A 17,309-nucleotide genomic window follows, 5' to 3' on the forward strand; every position below is an offset into this window, starting at 1 on the left:
GAAAGAGAGAGAAGTCGGCTCCCCGCTGAGCAGAGACCCTGACACAAGGCTCGATCCCAGGACCCTGGGATCATGACCTGAGCTGAAGGCAGACGCTTGACTGAGTCACCCACATGCCCCAATGTTGATTTTTTTTTTTTACCAACCCCAAAAGATATTAGGAAATAAGTCAAATTCAGTCCCAAAAAGTAGTAGAATATTTAAAAAGAGTTATGGGGTGCCTGGGTTGCTCAGTTGGTTAAGTGTCTGACTCTTGATTTTGGTTCAGGTCATGATCCCAAGGTGGTGAGATTGAACAGTGCATTAGGCTTGTTACTGGGCGTGGAGCCTGCTTAAGATTCTCTCTTCCCCTCTGCCCCTCCCCCCACTCTCACTTGCTCTTTTTCTCTCTTTCCCTCTCCCTCTCTTTCTCTGAGAATATAAATATAAGTTAATACATTCATGTAGTTCAGAAACCAACAAGAATAAAAATGTACACAGTGAAATCTCCCTCCTTTAGAGTAGTACCTTAGACGACTTTCCCTATCACTACATATAGAGCTTCTTTATTCTTTTCCAACAGATACAAGTATTTCATTATTTATAGCATATTTTTGTTATCCATCTCCTACTGATTGATGTTTGGCTCATTTCCAATCTTCTCTTATAAATCATGCTATAATGAATAATTGTGCACATTTGTCATTTCCCGTATGTGTAAAATGTATGTGTAGGATAGATACATTTCTAATTGAACTGTGTCCAGGTTCACAGTTTTTCTAAAGGAAAGCCCCAAGTTCCTTTCTATTCCTGAATCATCATCATATAGTACTTAAATTAACAAAATATAACTATGAGATACTAAGTGTTGAAAGATTGTTAAACCTCCCAGTTGGGGTGCCTGAGTGGCTCAGTCAGTTAAGCCTCTACCTTCTGCTGAGGTCATGATTCCAGGATCCTGGAATCGAGCTCTGTGTCAGGGTCTCCCTCTCCTCACTTGTGCTCTCTCTCACTATCTCTGTCACTATCTCTGTCTCAATCTCTCAAATAAATAAATAAATAAATAAATAAATAAATAAATAAAATCTTTTAAAAAAAAGCCTCACAGGTCAAAATTGTGCTGAACCTGAATAATGATAATGTGTAGCATAATTAGACCAAATATAAATAATTATAATTAGTGTTGGATAGGTTAGTTGTAAAATAGATGATTTAAAGTCTGTAGCGTATCTGATCCGTGAATCTATTTTGTGCTATAGGAGTGTTTTTTACTTAACAGAACATTTTAGAAAATACTAAATTGTGAAACAAAGTCTCTATTTAATAGAGTCCATTTTAATCTCAGGAGATAAAATTTACTTACTACTTGTCTTAAGCAAAAAGATTTCCAGCCTCTCAAAGTATTGGTGCTTCACAGCAGGACCAATTAATAGAAGGGAAGAGAGAAGTTGAGTAAGTTCTTTCATGGGGGGGAAAAATATATATATATATATATAGGAAAGAAAGGAAAGAAAGAACACTCCCTAACTAAGGGCAGAGTCCAAGACAAGAGAGTCAGTCAGTACAGAGCCTAAAACAAATGTGTCAACTTCTGGAGCCTTGTGAAGACATTTTTTCTAGGATTAAAAAAAGAAGCCTGTGGGGTCTGAGAATTAAAAAAATTGAGGAAGAAATACTGCTTGTTTTGAAAGTATTTAATAGCAAGCTTTGTTTTAAAAATTGCATATGTGTACAGGCACCTGGGTGGCTCAGTTAAGCATCCAAGTCTTGATTTCAGCTCAGGTCTTGATCTCAAGATTGTGAGTTAAAGCCCCATGTTGGGCTCCACACTGGGCGTGGAGCCTACATTTTTTTTTAGAAATGTATATGAGCATAAATGGTTTGCAAAATATACTTCATGCTGATAATGTAACCATGTGTAAGATAAGCACTGAAAACTAACATCTCCATATATTTTCATTACTCCCCACATACTTCTTTCTAAAAGAAAACTTTTCCCTGTGTCTTAAAAATTTCCAGAAATTTCTTCTCTGTTGGAATATAGCTAATAGCATGTAAAGAATATTGAAATGAGAAGAGATAGCATTTTAAGGTAAACAGACAAAAGTATTTTTATGATAAAAATATCAGAAAAATATTTATGTATGGTTTGCTTACCTCAGTCTTTGCTATGACAGTTTCCTAGAGGATAGGAACCTTGGTAACTACTAAACATTTAATAAGCATATAACTAAATATAGCACCCTAAAATAATCAGTGTAACTAACAGTTTTTATCTTACCTAAAACTGAATTGTACTATTTGTAAAGTTATAAGTTGGTGTTTGATTATGCAGATTGTCTACGTTGCTTTACCTTGGATAAAGGGCCAAAGTTCATAACCAATTTATTTTCTGTGGTTAGAGGGTGATGAAGAAGATGAAGCTAATAAAATTGAGGCCTTACATAAAAGAAGGAATCTACTTGCTGCCTTCAGCAAACTTATCATTTATGATATTGTTGACATGCATGCGGCTGCAGACATCTTTAAACACTACATGAAGGTATAGTTTCATAGTCTTATTTTTCTCCTTCCATCTAAGTGGCAGAGAAATTTGCACTTAAAAATGAAAAGATAACAGAAGCTAAATTGCCAGGTAACCATGTATTGTTGATGATTTTTTGATATATTTAAGGTTTCTCTCTTTTATAGAAGTATAAGCTTTTTGTCAATCTATACCATTATATCAACCCCATAAAGTAGGAGATCCTCACATTTATTGAAAGAATACCTTCTTATTTTCATGAGGTATATAAACTCACTTGATCAACATGGAAGAAACCTAATCTCTCTTCCTTATGACATCTCTTTAAGACATTTTTGTAAGTGTGCCATGTGTACCATGTACGCATGCCACCTGCCAGGTACTAAATTTTACAAATATTTTTAAAATTCCTGCTCTAGGAGCATCTGGGTGGTATAGTTGGTTAAGCGTCCAACTTCTAGTTTCAGCTCAGGTCATGATCTCTTGGGTCCTGGGGTTGAGCCCCACATGTAGCAGGGAGTCTGAAGATTTTCTCCCTCTGCCCCTCCCCCTAACTTGTGCACACTCTCTCTCAAATAAATAAATCTTTAATAATAAAATTCTTGCTCTAAAGTAGTTTAAAGCTGAAGACTGTCAACAATTAGACAATTACATTATATACTATAATAGAGGTATGTGTAGGGGTTCCTGGAGATGTATGAAACAGACACCCCACTCTTAAGAAATATGAGGGTTAATGGAAACTGCTTAGTAGTGACATCTGAACTAAGTCTAAGATGATAAAGATAAATTAGTAAGCAAAGAAGTACCGGGAAGGCTCGGGGGCAGATTGACCTTCATGTACAAAGACACAGAACAATGTGAATTCTTTGGGGGAAATGCAAGTAATTGATGTAGCAACATAGATTGCTTATGAGAATGGAGCCAGAGGTAAGATTTAAAGAAAGTGTCACTAGTAACTATATGCTGTGTGAGTAGCCTGGATTTTTTTCCTGAGGGAGCTAAGGAGATGTTGAAGAGTTTTAAACCATTCTTTATATGGCAGGATTTTGATAGGTACTCACCTTTCTGGCTCTTTGCTCTGCTTTCCTTAAGCTCCGTTTTGTTTCTGACCCTCTAAAAAAAGCAGTGCTCAGAAGTCTTTATGACAGGCACACTTCTCAGTTTATCTGTTTTTACCTTGTACTCCTGTCACAGATAGTGTTTTGTTTTGCCCATGTTCAGAATATTGTGTATGCCATTGATCCACTTCTGTCTTTATCCATGTTTAGTTATGGTCCAGTTCTAGTTATGACATAATAACTAATTCATCATATTTTGCTGGATAACTGCAGTGTGAGCAGTGTGCTGATAGAGATTTAAATAAAACATGATTTCTGCACTAAGGAGCTTATAGATTAATAGAGAAACTGAAATGCAAACATAATATAATGTATCATAAGAATAGTGGTTGTCTGTGTTCCATGTCATTTAGATTTGAGACACTGTTCTAAGGCTTTTATGTATGTTTGTTGATTAATCCTATGAGGTAGGGAATACATCATTTATGGATAAGGTAATTAAGGCTCAAAGAGGTTAAATAACTTTCAGAGGTCACATAACTAGTATAAGTAGCAAAAACTAGAATTTGATTCTAGGTTTGTCTAGCTTCAAAGCTTAGCTCTTCCCATTAGACCATAAAGCCTCAGCGTGATTATTGTAGTGATAGATGTACAAATTGCAAAGAGAACATGGGATAGAGAGAGAGACTTAAGTGAAAGGAACCTGAGACAGCTTCCTAAAGTAATGTCTATACACGGTTTTAATGGATGAATATGAGCTTACCGTGGTTTTTCCCTTTTCATCCCCTAACAATATGTATTGGTTTCAAGAAATGAGCTTTAACCAAAACTTGTTATCATCCTTAGCAATTTTTGCACCTCTGCTCATTGTAAGCTTTAATTTTTTTGAGAGTATTGTAATAGTTATTTGCTACTCTTTATTACATATGCTCAGTTATGTGGCTTTTTGCCCCAGTTCCCTATGTGACTGTTACAAATATGAATTTATTGGAGATTTGCCTGTTGAACCATTTTAGTATATTAATATATCTTTCTCTCTTTTTCATCTCACATCGTGAAAGCATACCCATCTTTTGAAAATTATGAAAGTCCAATTGCCAAGCTAATATACTCCTTCACATAGGTCGTAGGTTTTTAGGCATTAGCTTAGAAGTAACATCCAGATTCAGTGATTTTAAATAAGGCTTTTCTTAATTATTTACTCACAAGGAAAATCCTTTAAATCCTATGTCAAAAAAACTTGAATTATAAAGAAATTAAATTTTTCTCAGTCACTATTGAAGAAGTCGATGTTTTTATTTTTTTATATTACCATAGTAAAATACAGTCATGTTGGGGGAGCAAGGAATGACATAGTACAAAAATATTAAATGAAAAGTCTGTTACCCTAATCTTCCCTTCCCCCTTATGTAGGCCTACTCCCCAGGAGTAAGCAATTTTAACTGTTTTGGTTTTAGTTCTTTGCGAGGTTTCTACCAAAGTTCTCTTTCTTGATTTGTCACCTTTTAAGTAGTATCTGTTGAATCCATGTTACAAAGAAGAAGGAATTTTGTTTACCTGTGTCACTTCCCCTCCTCTTAGAATTCCCAGTTTTTCAGTTAACGTTAGTTATTTCATAATCTTAAATATCAAATGTGTATTCCTTTAACTTTAGACAATATCTTTTATCTCTCATTATGTTTAAGATGAAGAAATTAAACACTCCTGAACTCCCCTTTCCATTTCTTTTACCAATCCACTGTTTGTCTCATGAAATTTCAGTAATTTTAAGGCTGTGTTTTCTTTCTTTTTCTCACAGTATTACAATGACTATGGTGATATTATTAAGGAAACACTGAGTAAAACCAGGCAGATTGATAAAATTCAGTGTGCCAAGACCCTCATTCTCAGTTTACAGCAGGTAAGAAATCTGAAAGAGATAAAGAGTAGAATTAAGGTTATTGAACACTTTTATGTGCATAGTATGTACTAGGTATATCTTACCTCATTTAAACTAGGTCACTGTATCAGTACATTACTATGGATACTTTCTGGTACAAAGACATGTGTTATATGTCTTTTCTTTGGAAAATAATCTTATAGTTCACATTTCAAATAGATGAAGTCCTAAAGTGCTCCACTCTTGGACCAGATGAAATGCCAAACAGACATTAAAAAGTAACCATTTAAAAAGAAAAATATAGAAATATATTTTAAAAATATTTAATGAAGAAGGCAAGAATAATATTCAAATAAGAAAATAAATCACATATGGGGGTGCCTGGGTGGCTCAGCTGGTTAAGCGGCTGCCTCCAGCTCAGGTCATGATCCCAGGGTCTTGGGATGGAGCCCCACATCGGGCTCCCCACTCGGCAGGGAGTCTGCTTCTCCCTCTTCCTCCCCGTGCTTATGCTTTCTCTCTTGCTCTCTCAAATAAATAAATAAATATTTTTTTAAAAAAATCACATATGTTATATAGATAAGAGTCCCTAATAAATGCCTACGGAATTAATACAGAGATTTCAGGGGGTGTGTGGGGCTATAGGTATTTGTATATAAACTCAAATACATTTATACATCAACCAACACTCCAAACAAGTGACAGGTTCAGGGAAATATTTTCAATCATACATAACAAATCAGTAACAAAGATAAATCCCATAGAAAAGTGAGCAAGAGATATGAAAAGCTAGAAGAGCAAATCTTAAAAACCAATAACCATATGAAAAGAGGCATAACTTCATTAATAATTAATGAAATAAAAATTGAAACATATTTATCACTGATGGGCAAATTAGCATGAATTTAAATGATGGTTAATACCAGTGATTGATAAGATGTGGATAAAAAGGTCCCTTGTGAAAGAAATTGCTTTTGCCTTCTTGAAATATAATTTTGCAGGATATTTCAAAATTGAAGATAGATATTCCTTTTAAAAGTCAACTGTTTTTGCTGCTAGGTATCTACATTGGTACATGCAGGTACACACAAAGATATGTATGTAAAAGATGTTTATTACAGCAAGTCTGTAATATTGAAAAATTGAAGATAGTCTAAATGTTCCATCAGCAGAGGAATGGTTAAAGTGTGTTACTCTGAAGTAGCTAAAAGATTTTTAAGACAAAATATTAAGTGAAAAATAGCACGTTTCAGAGAAAAGAGAACCCTCTTACACTGTTGGTGGGAATGCAAACTGGTGCAGCCATTATACACACATACACACACACACACACTGGAATATTACTCAGCTTAAAAAAGAATGAAATCTTACCATTTGCAATGACGTGGATGGAGTTAGAGACTATTACGCTAAACAAAATAAGTCAGAGAAAGACAGATACCATATGATTTCTCTCTCATGCAGAATTTAAGAAACAAAACAGATGAACATACAGGGAAAAAAAGGAAAAAAACAGGGCAAACCAGAAAACAGGTGCTTAACAATAGAGAACAAACTGAGGGTTATTGGAGGGGAGATGACAGGGGGATAGGCTAAATGGGTGATGGGTATTAAGGAGGGCACTTGTGATGAACACTGGGTGTTGTATGTAAGTGATGAATCACTAAATTCTACACCTAAAACTAATACTACAGCATATATTAATTAACTGGAATTTAAATAAAAGCTTGAAAAAGAAAATAAAAGAAAAATAGCAAGTTTCAGGACAGACTACATAGTATAGTTATCATTTATGTTAAAAGTTTGTATATGTAGTATATTAATGTATCTAAACCGGTCTAGAAAACCTTGAAACTTTAACATTGATTACCTTTGGAGAGAAGAATGATATTCAGTGGGAAAGAGGAAGGAGAACTTTTATTTTTGTATTCCTTGAATTTTGCACAGAGATACATTCTTTGTATTCATTTTAAGTGTAAAATTTAAAGTTTAAGGCTATTGTGTACAACCATCTCTGGAAACATTTTGAAGTTTAAGAATTTATAAATAATTACCTGTGGATACATTTGAAATGTTTGGAAGAACTGCTGTTTCTAGTCATGACACTAAGCAGTTCAGGCCAATGTGTTGCTGAAGAAAACTGAAAAGATGAATAACATAATTAATAAAAGTGATAGAAGTGCTATTTCAGTGGGATGGTATAAGAGTGAATTGAAAGATGGGGCTTGAGGAAGTGAAGAAAACAAATGTAAACAGTATTTTTCAGGATCTTTGCCAAAAAAAGAGAATCAAAACAACGTATTGATAACTGGCATAGGAGATTGAGTTAAGAGTTATGTTTTTTTGTATTTTGGGGTTTTAAAATGCATGCATATAGTATAGGGAGTAGTTAAGGATGCGGGACAGCATAGGAGCAAAGCATGGGAGCAGTAAGCGTAGGAGCAAAATTGCTGAATAGGTAAAATGGAGTGAGATCTAGTATATAAGGAGGGAGTGGCTTTAGATGAAAGCCTGGACTATTCACCTCTCATAATAGGAGGGAAGACAGATGTGTACAGATAAATTTAAGTTTCTAACCTTGGTGGTAGAATGATGATACCTTTTATATTCTTTAGTACTTCAGGATTTATTTGGTGGTTGTTATTTTGACACAATATATGTAATGTATGTGTAATTTATAAAACCCCTCCATCCAGCTTAAGAACTTCTTTGTATATTTTGTTGTTGGGTGGGAAATGTCACCCCATATATCAAATGTCTTCTACATAATGTTCTTGTCTAAGATATAGTAAATGAAAAATCAAAGTTCTGAACCCTATATTTCATATATTGCCATCCCTATTAAAACAACAAAAATAATACATAGATGTTTATGACTGCAAATATATTTCTATAAACATGTTTCCTTTCCCCAGCCCAAAATATATTATTTTTTCTTAAAAAGAAATAAATTCCTGTCTGCATTTCATTACACAACTAGCATGAAAATGAGCTCAAGAAATTAGTACTAGTAGATGACTTGGAGAAGGGGAACAATGTGGCTACAGTTCAGTGCAAGGAGGGAAATACATATTTTACCAAATGCCTTTTAAATATTTTTAAATTATATTACCTGTTCTAATAATATATAAAATAAACAAATATTTCTTAGCTGTAGGTTTTTTCCTTTTTTTTTCTTTCAACCAGTTGTTTAATGAACTTGTTCAAGAGCAAGGTCCCAACCTAGACAGGACATCTGCCCATGTCAGCGGCATTAAAGAATTGGCACGTCGCTTTGCCCTTACATTCGGACTGGATCAGATCAAGACACGAGAAGCAGTTGCCACACTTCACAAGTGAGTGAGCTGAATAAATACTTTCTGTTATACAGAATCTGGTTTACTGGAATTTAACTGAAATAACTGTTATTTGACCCATTTTTAAAGTGACAGATGATTGAATTTTCAAGTTATAAGAACATTAGAAATTGTGTAGTCTGGTGAGTCTCAACTAGAAGGGCCTTTTTAATTTGAAAAACACTTCAACTGCCTGTTTTTTCAACTTGTAAAGTATAGCAAGTAAAGTTTAACAAAATGTTCTTGTCTGGTCTGTCAGTGAGAAGATGTTATAGGAGACATGGGTTTAAAAACACTGTGCAATGCTGATTTGGTCTATGTTATTTCATAACTGAAAACTGAATGAACAGAAAATGTTAAATACCTCACACAGCTGCTCGACACCATGACCAACTCTGAGAACCAACACTCTAGTTATCTTTCTAGGGTATTGTAGTACCCCTACAAGATACACATAGGAATTTAGCTTTGTTTCACAACTTAAGGTTTTATACTTTAAATAATAGAATATTATTAAGCAAATATGTCATACAAATTAATATTGTTTTACGCTTCAAATTTATCAGATTTTACTACGTTCAGTGATGATTATCCTGCCTTCCCAACTTTGAAATTCTAGCCCATTGAGAGAACTATATATACATACGCCTTATCTGGAAAAATAAGGTGCTACTTTCTTTTGCTTCAGGGATGGCATAGAATTTGCCTTTAAATACCAAAATCAGAAAGGACAAGAATATCCACCTCCTAATCTGGCTTTCCTGGAAGTACTAAGTGAATTTTCTTCTAAACTTCTTCGACAGGACAAAAAGACTGTGTAAGTTGTTTTTATCATGATACCCTTGTAATTTTAAATGTTTTATTTTTTAGAAAATGTTAATCATTTAGCTCTAATTACTTTTGATAACATAAGCTCTGATAGTTTGTTTTAAGGAGCTTTAGTTTTCTTTCAAGCATTTACATAGTTGTTCTTTCCCTGCTTGCTTTTAGTACTCTGGAATTAAATTAGGTAAGTGAGAAATGATTTCTTATTCTACAATTCAGAGAAGTAGGGACATTGGCTTAGCCGTTGTGTAACCCATTCTTTTTTCCTTTTATACTAATTATATTTTAGTTTTACAGGTGACCCTTGAACAACACAGGTTGGGGCATTGACCCCCTCACAGTCGAAAATTGTGTATAACTTTATTTTTTTTTCTTTTTTAAATTTTTATTGAAGTATAGTTGACATACAGTGTTATATTAGTTTCAGGTATATAACAGTGACTTGACAATTCTATACATTGCTCAGTGCTCAGCATGATAAGTATAGTAACTATCTGTCACATACAACATCATTACAGTATTACTGACTATATCCTCTATGCTGTACTGCATATAAGTTTTGACCCCCAAAAAGCTTAATTAACTATAAGTAGCCTATTATTGACTGGAAGCCTTACTGATAACAGTCAATTAATGTATTTCATATGTTACATGTATTATATGCTATATTCTTACAATAAAGTAAGCTAGAGAAAAGAAAATGTTAAGAAAGTCATTTCCTTATGACTTTGAAAAAATGTATTTACCGTACTGTGGTGTATTTATTGAAAGGAATCCAGGGATGCCTGGGTGGCTCAGTCACTTAAGCATCTGCCTTCGGCTCAGGTCATGATCCCAGGGTCCTGGGATCGAATCCCATATGAGGCTCCCTGCTCAGTGGGGAGCCTGCTTCTCCCTCTGCCTGCTATTCCCCCTGCTTGTGCTCTCTCTCTCTCTCTGACAAATAAATACATAAATAAATCTTTAAAAGGAAAAGAAATCCACATATAAGTCAACCTGCACAATTCAAACCCATGTTCAAAGGTGAACGGCATTTTTTATTTGACTTGATTCAAGATGAGTGATTTCTTTTTCAACAGTTTAAAGAAATAATATATGCAATTTTCAATAAAAAATGTTGATGGGATCCCGAATTTTATAAATTGGTAGGAAGGTGTGTCAGTTGTAATAATAGGCTAACTGAACAGAAATTTGGAGAGACAGTCAAGAATTTTATAAATGTGAGTGGTAATTCTAAGATGTTGACTTTATGTTGGTCAGAAAAATATTTATTTTTTTAAAGATTTTATTTATTTGTCAGAGAGAGAGAGCACAAGCAGGGGGAGTGGCAGGCAGAGGGAGAAGTAGGCTCCCTGCTGAACAAGGAGCCTGATGTGGGATCCTGAGCCGAAGGCAGGCACTTAATCGACTGAGCCACCCAGGTGTCCTGGTCAGAGAATATTTATTAAGCCCATAAGCTGGTCAGGTAATGTTCTATAGCTATTGTTCTAGTATGGCCAGGCAGTGAACAATACAAAGTTTCTGCCCCCAGAAAGCTTTTGTTTTAGTGCAGGGAGACACAATATAAACATAGCAACAAGAGTGTCAGGCACTGAAATAGAATAACATGATAGAGAATGAGTGGTGGGTATTTGTGGGGGTAGGGTGGTTTGAAAGCTTTATTATAGGCATTTACAGTTATACATTTTCCTCTGAGCGTTACTTTAGCTGCATCTCATACATTCTGGTAGCTTGCATCTCATACATTATGGTAGCTTGCATTTTTGTTTTCATTCATCTCAAAGTATTTTTTTTCATTGCCCTTGTGATATGTTCTTTTATCTTTAGGTTATTAAGGAGTATTTTGTTTAATTTCCACATACTTGTGAATTTCTAAATCTTACTTCCATTATTGATTTTTAATTTCATTCCATTGTGGTTAGAGAACATACTTTGTATAATTTCAATCCTTTCAAATTTATTGAGGCTTGTTTTGCAGACCAACATATGGTATATTCTGGAGAATGTTCCATGTATACCTGAGGAGAATATGCATTATGCTGCTGGTGTTCAGTGGTGTTGAGATCGCTATTAGGTTACATGGCTTGTAGGGTTTTTTTTAATAGTGTTGTTCAAGTCTTCTATTTCTTTGTTGATATTTTGTCTGGTTGTTCTATGCATTATTAAAAGTGGGGTATTGGAGTCTCCCTAACTATTATTACTGAATTGTTATTTTTCCTCTCAGTTCTCTCACTTTTTGCTTCACGTATTTTGGAGCTAGCTCTGTTGTTGGGTATACATGTTTATAATTGTTATGTCTTCCTCACTCTTAGATATCAATATAAAAATGTCCTTCTCTGTCTCTAGTAATTTTTGTCTTAAAATCTATTTTGTCTGATAGTAATGTAACTATTCCAGCTGTATTTTAGTTATTGTTTGCATGGTATACCTTTTTTCTATCCTTTAACTTTCCGCCTTTCTATCGTTGAATCTAAAGTGTGTTTCTTACAGATAGCATGTAGTTGGATCATGTTTTTTTGTTTATTTTAATCCAATTTCTGCCATTATACTGTTTGTTTTTTATAGATCTTTGTTTTTTCCTCCAATAAAGCAATAAAGCTTTATGAAGTGGGTGTTTTCTAGTACAACATTTTACTTTCTTCAAAAATACTTAATTTTACTTTTTTAGTTATTTCCTTAGTGTTTTTTTCTAGGCCTTAAAATATGCATTTTACCAAAATTTCTTCAAATTTATTCTAAGGAAATATAAAAATTTTACTCCTATATAGCTCCATTTCTATTCTCCCCCTTTGGTGCCATTATTGTTACACATACTGCATCTAAATATGTTACAGCCCAACAATACATTATTATAATTATTACTTGATATAATTATATGTCTTTTAAATACACTTAGAAAAGAAATAGAGCCTAGTATACATTTGTTATAGAGTTTGTCTTAATAACCTTCTTATTTACCATTTCTGGTTTTCTTCATTTCTTCCTGTGGATCTGAAATACCATTTGTCATCATTTCCTTACGCTAATACATCTTTGTTCCCACCTACTTCTTTTGTGTTTATTATCAAATATATTACATTTCTATGTTATTGACTCAACAATACAGTAATACATATTGTTTTATATAATTGCTGTTTAAATCGGTGAAAAGAATAAAGTAAATATGCAATTATATTGTCCTTTCTAACTACCTAGTAATCACCTTTCAGCTGTCTTTGTTTTTTCATGTGTAGATTATTCTCTCACATCATTTGCTTTCAGCCTGAAGAACATCTTTTATTATTTCTCATAAGGCAGGTCAGTCAGCAACAAATTCTGTGTTTATTCCACCTGGGAGTGTCTTTATTTTGTCTTTAGCTTTGGAATATAGTTTTGCTAGATATAACATTCTTGTTTGATAGGGTGTTACTTTCAGTACATTGACTGTGTTATCCCACTGCCTGCACCTCCGTTGCATCTAATAAGAAGTCTTTGGAGTTTAAATTTAATGGAACTCGCTTGTATGTAATGAGTTACTTTCTCTTCCTTCAAGATTTTTTTCTGTCTTTGGCTTTTAGCTAAAATTTTGCCTGTGATGCATCTGGGTATGGGTCTTTCTGCATTTATTTACTTGGACTTTGTTGAGCCTTGAGAATGTGTAGGTTAATGTTTTTTGTCAAATTTGGAAGTAATTAGCCATTATTTCTTTATGTTTACTCCTTCTTTTCCTGGTACTCCCATTACACCTATCAGTACACGTAATGATATCCCACATTTTTGTGAGGCTCTGTTCGTTTTTCTTTATTCTTTTTTTCTCTCCATTCAGAATGTATAATCTCTGATATATATTCAAGATTAGTGATTATTGATTCTCCCAGCTCAAATCTTTTGAGCCCTTATGGAGAATTTTTAATTTTCTATTGTACTTTTCAACTGCAGAATTTCCATTGGTTCTTTTTCATCATTTCTTTCTTTTTTTTGGATGTATTTATTTATTTGAGAGAAAGAAAGTACAGGGGGTGGGGAGGGACAGAAGGAGAGGGAGAAAGAGAATCCCAAGGACAGAAGGAGAGGGAGAAAGAGAATCCCAAGACTCCCTGCTAAGCACAGACCCACTCACCCCCAGCAAGGGGTTCAATCTCAGGACCCTGAGATCACAACCTGAGCCGAAACCAAGAGTCAGAGGCTCAACTGACTAAGCCACCCAGGCACCCCCCATCATTTCTTTTTATTCATATTCTGCATTTAATGAGGTAGTGACATCATATTTTTCATTCCTTATATATGGGTTCTTTTTAGTTCTTTAAATATTTTTAAATAATAGCTTTGCAGTCTCTGTGGGCCACTGTTTTTATTGCTCACTTTTTTACTGCTATATGTAGGTCACATTTCCCTATTTCTTTGCATGTCTCATAATTTTTTGTTGAAACGGAACAGTTTAGATAATAGTGTTGCATATATGATACATTGTGAAATAACTACTCTTGATACTGATTTACCACACCCCTAGACACTGATGTTGTTTGCTTGGTCATTTGTTTAGAGGCTTGGATGAACAAACTCTGTGAAGTCTGTTTCTCTTGCAGTGTGCAGCCTCTGCTGTGCCTACTCAGATTTTTTTTTTTTCTCCTTTTATCATTTGGCTTGAATACCTAGGAGTCACCCCTATATTAGCATTAGACTCATTAATCAAAGATTGTGCTTACACCTCCTTGGCCATTTAGATTTTTACTTATTACTATTTGATGTGTGTGTGGCTTGAAGGCTGCTATCACAGTTCAGGGGGCACGGTCAGTCAGAGGACTAGGAGCTTGGAAGTTCTCTCTCTGATTGCTCCTGAGAAGGGCAGCCTCGGGTATGTGCAGTCTTCCAGACTAACGGAAGTATGTGATTTGGTTTAATTTAGTTCAATTTGATTTTATTAGATTTAGCTTAATTTTCAGAGAAGTTTTGGTTCACAGCAAAATTGAGGGGAAGGTACAGAGAATTCCCATATATCCCCCTGCCCTTATACATGCAGTCTCCCCATTATCAACATCTACCACCAAAGTGATTCAGTTGTTACAATTGATGAACCTACCTTGACATATCATAATCACCAAAGTTACATTATAGTTCACTCTTGATGTTGTACATTCTGTGGGTTTAGACAAATGTATGACATGCACTATTATTATGGTATCATATAGAGTATTTTTTCACATCCCTAAAAATCCTGTGTTTTGCCTGTTCATCCTTCCTCTCCTCCCCCAATCCCTAGCAACCACTGATCATTTCACTGTTTCTATAGTTTTGCCTTTTCCAGAATGTTACATAGTTGGAATCTTAGGGTATATAGCCTTTTCAGGTAATCTTCTTTCACTTAGTAATATGCATTTAAAGTTCCTCTCTGTCTTTTCATTGCTTGATAGCTCGTTTCTTTTTGTGTATAGAAATACCACAATTGATTTAGCCATTCACCTACTGAAGGACATCTTGGTTGCTTCCTAGTTTTGGCAGTTATGAATAAAAGTGCTATAAACATCACCTACTGAAGGACATCTTGGTTGCTTCCTAGTTTTGGCAGTTATGAATAAAAGCGCTATAAACATCCCTGTGTAAGTAATTGTGAGGACTTAATTTGTCATGTCTTTTGGGTAAATACTAAGGAGCTTGATTGCTGGATCACATGGTAAGAGTACGTTTAGTTTTTAAGAAACTGTCAGCACAGGGGATGGGCGGACTCGCGGACCGGCACCCGCGAGAGAGCACACTGAGACCGTGAGCCGGGGAACGTGCGCCTCCAGCCTGAAATGGAGCTCCGGTGTGCTCACTGGAACCAGACTGAGACCGGGAGCCCCGGAGCACGGGGGCAGCTGACGGCTGGCGGTGTTAGAAACACAAAGGACAGAGACGCGCCAGCCCTGGAAGTGAGGGCTGGGACGCCGTGTGTGGGGCACACATCCCGGGACGCTGCAGGGTTGAGCAGCACCAACAGAAACAGAGTTAAAGTGGCCAGAACATCAGTGGAGAATGGTCCGCGATCCCTCTGTTCTGAGACAGAGGCTGAGATCGGCCACTGCTGCTCTGACTCCCGGGAGAGGCACAGCAAACTGCCAGGGAAAGCCGCCAGAGAACAAAAACCTGGAAATACTGGCTCACAGTGTGCCCATCTCCATCCCCCCTTGCAGGGGACACGGAGACTCTACCCAAGCAGGGTTGCCTGAGTATTGGCTTGGCAGGCCCCTCCCCCAGAAGGCAAGCTGAAAAATCAAGAAGCTCACATCCATGTTAATGAGAATATAGAATCTCTAAGGGTGGAAATGAGAGCGAATCTGGCAGAAATTAAAAACTCTATGAGCCAAATGCAGTCAAAACTACAGGCTCTCACGGCCAGGGTGAATGAGGCAGAACGTATCAGCAAATTGGAGGATGGGTTAGTAGAAGAAAAAGCTAAAATAGAATCTGGGCTCAAAAAAATCCATTCCAAGAAGGTAGGTTACGGGAGAGTACTGACTCAATGAAACGTTCCAATGTCAGAATCATTGGCATCCCCGAGGGGGTGGAGAAAAACAGAGGTCTAGAAGAGATATTTGAACAAATTGTAGCTGAAAACTTCCCTAATCTAGCAAAGGAAACAAGCATCTGTGTCCAAGAGGCAGAGAGGACCCCTCCCAAGCTCAACCACGATAAACCTGTGCCACGTCACGTCATAGTGTACTTCACAAATATTAGATCCAAAGATACAGTGTTGAAAGCGGCCAGGGCAAAGTAATTTCTCACGTACCAAGGCAAAGGTATCAGAATTACGTCAGACCTGTCTATACAGACCTGGAATGAGAGAAAGGGTTGGGGGACCATTTTTAAAGCTCTTTCAGAGAAAAACATGTAGCCAAGGATCCTTTATCCAGCAAAGCTGTCATTCAGAATGGATGGAGAAATAAAGACCTTCCAGAATCACCAGTCATTGACCAATTTTGTAACCACGAAACCAGCCCTACAGGAGATATGAAGGGGGGGTTCTATAAAAGTAAAAAGGCCCCAAGAGTGATACAGAACAGAAAGTCACAATCTATAGAAACAAAGACTTTACTGGCAACATGTCATCATTAAAATATATCTCTCAATAATCAGTCTCAATGTAAATGGCCTAAATGCTCCCATAAATGCCACAGGGTGCAGATTGGATAAAAAGACATGACCCATCCATTTGCTGTCTACAAGAGACTCATTTTGAACCTAAAGATACATTCAGACTGAAAGTAAAGGGATGGAATACCATCTTTCATGCCAACGGACCTCAAAAGAAAGCTGGGGTAGCAATTCTCATATCAGATAAATTGGATTTTAAACTAAAGACTATAGTTAGAGACACAGAAGGGCACTATATTATTCTTAAAGGATGTATCCAACAAGTGGATATGACAATTATAAACATATATGCCCCCACCAGGGGAGCAGCAAGATACACAAGCCAGCTCTTTACCACAATAAAGAGACATATAGATAAAAATACGTTAACAGTAGGGGACCTCAACACTCCACTATCAGCAATAGACAGATCACCTAAGCAAAGAAACAAGAGCTTTAAATGCCATACTCGACGAGTTGGACCTCATAGATATATATAGAACACTACACCCCAGAACCAAAGAATACTCATTCTATTCTAATGCCCGTGGAACATTCTCAAGAATAGACCATGTTCTGGGACATAAAACAGGTCTCAACCGATACCAAAAGACTGA

The 17,309-nt window shown here is 35.9% G+C and overlaps 1 protein-coding gene across 2 annotated transcripts in view; it reads left to right on the top strand.

Annotated features, from left to right (window-relative positions):
* The window catches only part of STAG1 (stromal antigen 1), a 467,337-nt gene that overhangs the window by 426,156 nt on the left and 23,872 nt on the right, over window positions 1-17,309 (top strand). For both annotated transcript variants that reach the window (XM_040636781.1, XM_040636782.1), the window contains 4 exons: window positions 2,382-2,521; window positions 5,363-5,464; window positions 8,630-8,778; window positions 9,467-9,595. In XM_040636781.1, coding sequence (XP_040492715.1) covers window positions 2,382-2,521; window positions 5,363-5,464; window positions 8,630-8,778; window positions 9,467-9,595 — 520 coding nt within the window. The remainder of the gene's footprint in view (window positions 1-2,381; window positions 2,522-5,362; window positions 5,465-8,629; window positions 8,779-9,466; window positions 9,596-17,309) is intronic.

Source organism: Ursus maritimus, unplaced genomic scaffold (assembly GCF_017311325.1).
Source record: "Ursus maritimus isolate PB19 unplaced genomic scaffold, ASM1731132v1 scaffold_20, whole genome shotgun sequence".
Lineage (NCBI taxonomy): Eukaryota > Metazoa > Chordata > Mammalia > Carnivora > Ursidae > Ursus > Ursus maritimus.